The sequence below is a fragment of the Apaloderma vittatum genome, unplaced genomic scaffold, assembly GCF_000703405.1.
Source record: "Apaloderma vittatum isolate BGI_N311 unplaced genomic scaffold, ASM70340v1 scaffold8722, whole genome shotgun sequence".
NCBI classification, from domain to species: domain Eukaryota; kingdom Metazoa; phylum Chordata; class Aves; order Trogoniformes; family Trogonidae; genus Apaloderma; species Apaloderma vittatum.
In genome coordinates, this window is record NW_009703069.1 from 1 (window position 1) to 8945 (window position 8945).

The 8945-nt window shown below is 41.8% G+C and overlaps 1 protein-coding gene across 1 annotated transcript in view; it reads left to right on the forward strand.

The window, feature by feature from the left end:
* Window positions 1-180: 180 nt before the first annotated feature.
* Window positions 181-8945, forward strand: part of CFAP69 (cilia and flagella associated protein 69) — a gene marked incomplete at its 5' end in the record, with an annotated part of 32368 nt that continues 23603 nt past the window's right edge. Inside the window, 4 exon segments of the mRNA XM_009864478.1 lie at window positions 181-243; window positions 2684-2749; window positions 3805-3914; window positions 7302-7378. Coding sequence (XP_009862780.1) covers window positions 181-243; window positions 2684-2749; window positions 3805-3914; window positions 7302-7378 — 316 coding nt within the window.

Sequence of the window (8945 nt, forward strand, 5' to 3'; positions counted from 1 at the left end):
GACCCGGCCCGGCCCGCCCTGAGGACATGCCCCAGTCTGTGGTACACACACAGCCTGATTGTACCCGTCCCTGGGTAGATTAATGTTGTTTCGACGTGACCCTTTCAGGTTTTAAGGTTTAAGCACTTCTAAAGGACCGGCTAAATAAAAAAAAAAAAGTTAAACGTGTGACTTTTCCAGGATACACAGTTCAGATCAGTGGACCTGAATCACGTCATCAAACTTCTTGAAGATTCAGACTCAGTAAGTAAGCCAGATACCTTATAATTTCAGTTACACGGGTGGTAGTGGGGCTGAGAAAGGTGTTTTGTGCAATTACTTTAGTACCTACCATAAATAAACTGGATGACACTGGTGGCTGGGGCTAGAGAGCTGGAGCTGGAGTGTTGGTTCTGGTGCTTGAGCACTTCTTCTAAAGATGAGCATTGTAATAGAGAATCATAGAATCATGGAATGTTCGGGGTTGGAAGGGACCTCTAGATATCACCTAGTCCAACCCCCCTGCCAGAGCAGGACCCCCTAGGGCAGCCACACAGGAACACGTCCAGGTGGGTTTTGAAAGTCTCCGGAGAAGGAGACTCCACAACCTCTCTGGGCAGCCTGTGCCAGTGCTCCGTCACCCTCACAGTGAAAAAGCTCTTCATTATGTTGAGGTGGAACTTCCTATGTTCTAGCTTATGCCTGTTATTCCCTGTCCTATTGCTGGGCTCCACTGAAAAGAGACTGTCCCCTTCCTCTTGACACCCACCTCCCAGATATTTATACACATTAATAAGATCCCCTCTCAGCCATCTCCTTTCAAGGCTAAACAGCCCCAGTTCTCTCAGTCTCTCTTCATAGGAGAGAAGTTTCTTAATCATCCTCATAGCTCTCTGTTGAACTCTCTCCAGTAGGTCCCAGTCTCTCTTGAATTGGGGAGCCCAAAACTGGACACAGTATTTCAGGTGTGGTCTCATCAGGGCAGAGTAGAGTGGGAGGAGAACATCCCTAGACCTGCTGGACACACTTTTCTTAATGCACCCCAGGATCCCATTGGCCCTCTTGGTCACAAGGACACGTTGCTGTCCCATGGACAACTTACTGTCCACTAGGACTCCAAGGTCTTTCTCCATGGGGCTGCTTTCGAGCAGGACGTCCCCTAATCTGTACTGGTGGCTGGTGTTATTCCTCCCCAGATGCAGGACTCTACACCTGTCCTTATTGAACTTCATGAGGTTAACCTTTGCCCAGCTCTCCAGCCTGTTGGATAGCAGCATAACCTTCCTGTGTGTCAGCCAGCCCTCCCAGTTCCTATCATCAGCAACTTACTGAGGTTGCACCCTATCCCAGGTTGTTGTCCAGGTTGTTGATGAAGATATTGAACAAAACTGGGCCCAGTACTAATCCCTGGGAAACACCACTGGCCACAGGCCTCCAACTTGACTCTGTGCCGCAGATCACAACCCTCTGAACTCTGTTGCAGAGCCAATTCGCAATCCACCTCACTGCCCAATCATCTATCCCACGTTTCTTGAGTTTACCTACGAGGATGTTATGGGGGATGATATCGAGAGCCTTACTGAAGTCAAGGTATATGACATCCACCAGTCTCCCTTCATCAAGCCCATTTGGTCATGCCTTCGTAAAAGGATATCAGATTAGTCAGATTAGAATGGTCATAAAAAAATAAATACATACATAAAACCCAGTATGTCCTCACACAGGCACTTCTCACCCCCCCCCAAAAAAAAACCCCAATAATTTATGTAGTTTCAAAATTAACTGATAATGTTTCTGCAGGGAGGTGATTTTAAAGGAAGGAGAAATACACAAAGTTCAGCATTGAGGAAAAAACACGACTACCTAGGCACACAGGAGAGTGTAATCTCATGGATTTACACAGACTGGTTTTGGTCTCCACAAGAAGATTTGGCAGACTAATTCACTAAGCCATCAGTTATTTTTGATCTAAAAACCTAATAAATTATATTCTTAGAATAAGAACTTGATTAAACATGCCACATATTAAGTTAATGCCCCACAAAGAAGTGTCTTTTTTTTAACCTTTTTGATACAGGGCTGATAGAACTAACTTACTGACTAAAGAAAATTGTGCTGGATGATACTGTTTACTGCTTCTGTAGAGAGTATAAGATATGCAATAAAATGCCCTTAGGATTCTAGGCTTGTATATTCCTGAAACAAGTCTCTAGCCTGCCTCAAGTTGCAGCATGGAGGTGCTTAGAAGAGCTGGAATGAATGCTGTATATCACTGACACACCCTGATATATCCTTATTTCACTTGTTTTCAGCTTTAAATTTGCACACTGTTTCCTAGTAGTAGCAGAGCTCTCAGCCGATTAGATCTACATTTTTATGTATTTATCTCATGTGTGACATAGGTTTGATTTTCTTACTTGTCTTTCACAGCCCCAAAGAATTTAAGAGAAAGAGCCCACACATCTGAACAAAAGATAGAGCTTCTAAAAGCCTCTTCACTTAGAAGAGCACAGACTCCTTACTTAGAAATGAGGCTTAATCAAGGGGCTAATCCTGCTGCAAAGCAATTTCAGAATTTCATTCTGTCTTATGATTTTTTAATCTGATTTCTGCTTTCATTTAAACTTAAAAGCGGATAAACAGAATCATTTCATGTTCTAAGGCAAACTGCAATTAAAACCTGCTTTTCATTCTTTTACTTAAGAAGGATTTGGAAAAAGAGCAACTGAGAACTCTCAAGAAGGTAGCCAAGCATTTTGAAAATGGATTTGTATCCTTTTTGCCTCTGCAGAATTCTGAAGGTGTGGTATTTTGTGCATGATAATACTCTGGCTTTTCAGAAAAGCATTTTATGATGTGCTGTGCTTCCACTTGGAGAAATATCGGTCAACATATTCTCATCATTGGCCTTTTTGTGCGCATGTAGCCAAGGTTGATAGGTTAGCAAGATTCTTTGATGCTAGATTCATTTGCTACAAAATTCAGTAGAGGGTTTTCACCTGTACAATGGTCAAAAGTGTTCAAAATGTAGTTAGTGTACTTGCAACTCAGAACAGACAAGCATAGTAATTGTCACTACTCATGGAGCAGCAAAGTAGCAGCAAGTTCCAATGAGGGGACGTTTTAAAGAATAATAAAGTCAGACTAATTTATCTGATTTTTTTTTCATATTTACAGTACAAATTGAAAGGCTTCCAATAATCAGAAGTACTAGGGAGAGTGTGCACATATGGAAAATTGTGATTAATTGCATACAGTTCAGCTAATTACCACAGTGATTTAAGCTATCATATTACTTAACAACTGAACTGTGGCTAAGTACTTAGAGACAATTTCAGTGAGTTAGTAGACTGGTAGTAACTTCTCAGTCTCAGTGACGTCTTCAGTTTTGATCTTGTACCTCTAACTTAAATTAGATAATTTGTGTTTGGGCCTAGATTTTCAAACTTTAATTAGTCACTTGACACTAGAGTAGGAAAGAATATAAATACCGCAAGGCTATCTTTAAATTTAGATAGGTAAATCTGACACTATGGTGTAAGAATGTTTCATCCTGAATTTTTAGATATTCAGAACTGAACTTCCAAGTGAGTTCAGAAGATAAGAAAACTAAATCAGATTTACAAGAGTTGTACATCTGTTAAAATATGACTGCTTCAAAAAGCCTAAATATTAACTCATATGCTTAATTTTAGAGATCTAACTTGGAAATCGTTGACCTTGTTTTTTCTTGGTTGTGTCTTTGAAGTATGATGAATACAGTTTTCAACTTTTTCTTCTGATTCATAGTAGTACAGTCTGATTTCCTTAACTTTAAATTAAAAGCCCCTTAAGGATTTAGAACAAATAATCAAAATTCTTAACTTGTGTGCAGAAAAAATGAATGAACAAGAAGCATTTACTGAGCCTTTATGTGAACTCATTAAATTATGTGGGTAAGTACCTCAGCCCTTCTTTTAGAGATTGAAACACATGTTTATACATTTTCTAAAGCAACTGGTGTATCCATACACTATCAATCTACAAAGCATCTATATCTGTAAGGCATTCTTTTCATGAAATGTGTTTTCCTGGATTCCAGTCTCTGTTGGCATGAAGGAGAGACCCATCTTAGCAGTTCAGTTTCCATGGAGCTACCTATTATATCATTCAAAACTGTATTGTAATTGGCCTCAACTTGCTTGGAAGGAAGATTTCCCAAGGTGCTTTATTGCCTTAGTAACTTTTTCTGGGACTACTGGCCTCAAAAGATTCGGCAGCTAAGTCCTGCTGAGATACGTTGTGCTGTTTCAGACAAACTCTTTGAAAAGTTTGAAAACCTGAGGCACGGGGACATCTCCCACCAGATCAGGTTGCTCCAGGCTCCATCCAACCTGGCCTTGAACACTTCCAGGGATGAGGCATCCACAGCTTCCCTGGGCAACCTGTTCCAGGGCCTCCCCACGCTTAGGGTGAAGAACTTCTTCCTTATATCAAGTCTAAACCTGCGCTCTTCCAGCTTCCACCCATTACGCCCTGTCCTGTCATTACAGGCCCTTGTAAAAAGTCCCTCCTCAGCCTTCTTGTAGGCGCCTTCAGGTACTGGAAGGGGTCTCTCTCGCCTTCTCTTTTCCAGGCTGAACAAGCCTAACGCTCTCAGCCTGTCCTCATAGGAGAGGTGCTCTAGCCTTCTGACCATCTCGGTAGCCCTCCTCTGGACTCGCTCCAACAGCTCCATGTCTTCCTTGTGTTGGGGGTTCCATATCTGGATGCAGTATTCCAGATGGGGTCTCACAAGGGCAGAATCACCTCCCTTGACCTGCTGGTCACACATCTCTTGATGCATCCCAGGATACGATTGGCCCTCTGAGCCGCAAGCACACTGTTGGCTCATGTTGATCTTATCCACCAACACGCCCAAAACCTTCTCCCCAGGACTGCTCTCAATCCACTCATTGCCCAGCCTGTATCTGTGCTTGAGATTGCCTCGACCGAGGTGCAGGATCTTACACTTGGTCTTGCTGAACTTCATGAAGTTGGCCTGGGCCCACCTCTCAAGCATGTCAAGGTGCCTCTGGATGGCATCCCTTCCCTCCAGTGTGTCGACTGCACCACATGTTGTGTTGTTGGCAGACTTTCTGAGAGTGCACTTGATACCACTGTCCATGTCACCAACAAATATGTTAAATAGTACCAGTCCCAGTACTGATCCCTGAGGAACACCACTTGTCACTGGTCTCCACTTGGACATTGGGCCATTGACCACAACTCTTTGAGTGTGATCTTCCAGCCAATTCCTTATGCACTGAGTGGTCCATCCAGCAAATCCATTTCTTTCCAACTTGAAGACCAGGATGTCATGTATAACAGTGTCAAAGGCCTTGCACAAGTCCAGGTAGATGATGTCAGTTGCTCTTCCCTTGCCAGTTGATTCTGTTACTCAAAAAGCCACCAGATTTGTCAGGTTGGATGTTCCCTTGGTGAAGCCATGTTAGTTGTCAATCACCTCCACATTTTCCATGTACCACAGCAGAGCCTTCAGAAAGATCTATTTCATGATTTTGCCAGGCACAGAGGTGAGACTGACTGGCCTGTAGTTGCCTGGGTCTTCCTTTTTTCCCTTTTTGAAACTGGGGGTGATATTTCCCCTTTTCTAGTCAGTGGGTCCTTCGCCAGACTGCCATGACCTCTCAGATATGATGGAAAGCGGGCTAGCAACTTCATCTGCCAGTTCCATCAGGACCCGTGGATGGTTTTGTCAGGTACCATGGACTTGTGCACCTTCAGGTTCTTTAAAAGGTCTGGAACCTGATCTTTACTTACAGTGGGCAGAGTTTCCTTCTCCCTGCCCCTGCCTTTGGCTTCTACAAGTTGGACAGTGAGGCTATAACTCTTGCCAACGAGGACTGAGGCAAAGAAGTCATTGAGAACCTCTGCCTCGTTCGTGACCAGATCTTCATTGTCATCCTGTACTGTAAATTCTTTGTTGAATAGAATTTATGTGTTATCTACACTTGTCAGTAGTTTTTTCCTCCTCAATACTTTTAATAAACTTACTTGTGAAATGCTTGTAACGGTTGTTACTCCTGTATTTAATTATAATTGGAGAGAATAAGGAAAAGTTCTGTCAGACAGAAAATGAGTCGCAGAGTAAACCTGATAATTCAATTAGGTTTTTACGTAGAGTCCTTTCAGCTGGTAGGTTTAGCAAACAGAATGCTTCGGCTGAATCTTTCGTTTCCCTGAGCACCGTCAGTTGTATTGCTCTCCTTTGCTGCCACACAGTGGAGAATGGCAAAGTACATCACGACGTTTCATTTTCTTTGGTGTTGGGCAGAAGCGTGACAAAACAGAATGAGTGAACAGAGTTTATAAAATGTAGTTGTGAGTAAGACTTTCCATGTCTTACAGCAGTTCAGCAATAACTGTGGCTTCTGCAATGAGTATGTTTTTGAAAGATTGTACCCTTGCGTTCTGCTTTAATTTCCGTACTGTGGAAATTCCCCCACAAGTCACTAGTACTTTGTATGACAAAGAGAAGCCTGTAACTAGAGGGAGGGGCTGTTATTTAAATTTTCCTTCCAGATACTAGAACTGCTGTATTAAAATTTTCCACTCTTTCATAACTAATTCTGTTTACCTGTCTTCTTCCCACTTTTTTTCCAGTGACTGTTTCAACTCATTCCATTATTTGCTCTCTCCTTTCTTTTTCTCTGGCTATGTTTACAAAGGTAAACCTACTGGAAAGCTACTTCTGTAATATGAGCCTGCAGACAACTTACCATAATATTGTAATGTTTACTGTTAGAGAATTTTTAGCACTGACGTGTTTGTTTCATATCTGAGTATTTTGTAACTGGTTTTGAATATTTCTTAATATCCTGTTTTAAAAGATAAATTTGTAGCTGGGCTATTTGGAGTCATTTTATTGGTTTTATTTTTATCCATTTCAAGAGGTCTTGCCCAGGGATATGATTTTTTTCACCTCTGCACATGTCTATGCATAGTCTAGCTCTGCAATAGCCTGGTAGTGACTAGGTTCCAGGATTTAATCTTCTACATTTAAATGATACTTGTTTATTCAGTATTTCTTATTTCACCAAATATGAACTACAAAAGTATTATTGATGAACATGTACCACTAATTGCTAGAATGTAATTACCAGATTGTGGAACTGGAACTTTCAGTGTAGAATCAGCATTGCAAAGAATATATTCATGGGAAAAATGAACTGCCTTGAAAAAATGTCAAGGGGGTAGAGAGCTTTTCTGGTGACTTGATTAAAGTGTTCTTCTGCAGTGTTTTAAGCATAGTTGGAATATCTCTTAATTTCATTTTGCAGGTTACCATTTCAAAAAAAGAAATTATCTGATGAAGTAAACTATTCTGTGACAGTTTCAAAATCCATTGCACAACTGGGTGAGTGTAAACTGATATGCCACAATAAAATTAACAGTATTATTAGCATTATTTTAATTTCTTGTTACCTGCTTAGTAAATCCTTTCAATTATTCATTCAGTCCCCGGTGCTTTTTAGTATTAGAAACCATTCTTACTTTGCTGTGCAGCTAACTTGCAGAGTAGCTAACAGATTTACTTCTCTGCCAATGTCAGAAGGTATGTGAGATAACTTTATCTCTACAGCTGAAGAACTAAACCTGTCTGCAGCTTGTTTCATTTCATTTTGCTCTGAGAAACTGATGGATTACTATGAATGCTGAAGCCTGGGATAAAGGAAACATGTATCCTTCTTGCTTCTTTGAAACCAAGTAGAAGAAACAAGTGAGAAACAGTAACTCCTGACTCCCAGCTCTGACATTCAAAAGCCAAAAGCCTGAGACTTGTCACCTACAAAGCCAAAATACAAGTCAGTTTAGTGCCATGCCTTACTGGAACTAGCAGTTTCTGACTTCAGCCTCCTGCTGCATCTAAGCCGTGAGCTGTCTTTCAGAAATGTGCTTTAAGAGAACTGTTGAAGAAAAGCTGTCAAAGTCATATCTTAAGGTCACTGGACCTCTTAGTCACAAAATACCTTTTTACAACCTTGAATGTCACATTCGTGATTTTCAGAGAAGGTACTGCAAGCACTGTAGGTCATAAAGGATTCAGAACAGAACAGGAGTGATATATCAGCTCACTTAATAGCAAGATTTAAATGGCAAACACATAGCATAAGCAGCCTGTCACATATGAGAAAAGACTGTCCTTGAAATGACTGAGAAAAAAATAGTTTTAGAAGTCTCTTTTTTTCACAGTTAGATAGCTGAATGGCCTCTTGGTTTTGAGATAGTTCCAGATTCTCTTTAAGTAGTGTGTCCAAAAAGACACTAAAGTCTAAAAGATTGTTTGTATTATCCATGTAACATATATCCATGTTATATCATCCATATATTTGGGGTACTGGTGGATGAGAAGCTCAGCATGAGCCGTCAGTGCACACTTGCAGCCCAGAAAGCCAATTGTATCCTAAGCTGCATCACGAAGTGTGTGGCCAGCAGGTCAAGGAAGGTGATTCTCCCCTCCACTCCACTCCACTCTTGTGACACCCTACCTGGAGCACTGCATCTAGTTCTGGAGCCCCTACTACAAGAAGGATATGGACGTGCTGACACATGTCCTGAGAAGGGCCACAAATATGATTAGAGGGCAGGAGAACCTCTCCTATGCAGACAGACCGAGAGAGTTGGGCTTGGTCAGTCCGCAGAAAACAAGGCTCCGAGGAGACCTTATTGTGGCCTTCCAGTGTCTCAAGGTGACCTACAAGTAAGCTGGTGAGGGACTTTTTAAGATGTCAGGTAGTGATAGGACTAGAGGGAATGGATTAAAACTGGAGATGGATCAGTTCAGATTGGGCGTTAGGAAGTGGTTCTTCGCCATGAGGGTGGTGAGACACTGGCACAGGTTGCCCAGAGAGGTGGTAGAAGCCCCATCCCTGGAAGTTTTTAAGGCCAGGCTGGATGGGGCTCCGGGCAACCTGGGCTAGTGG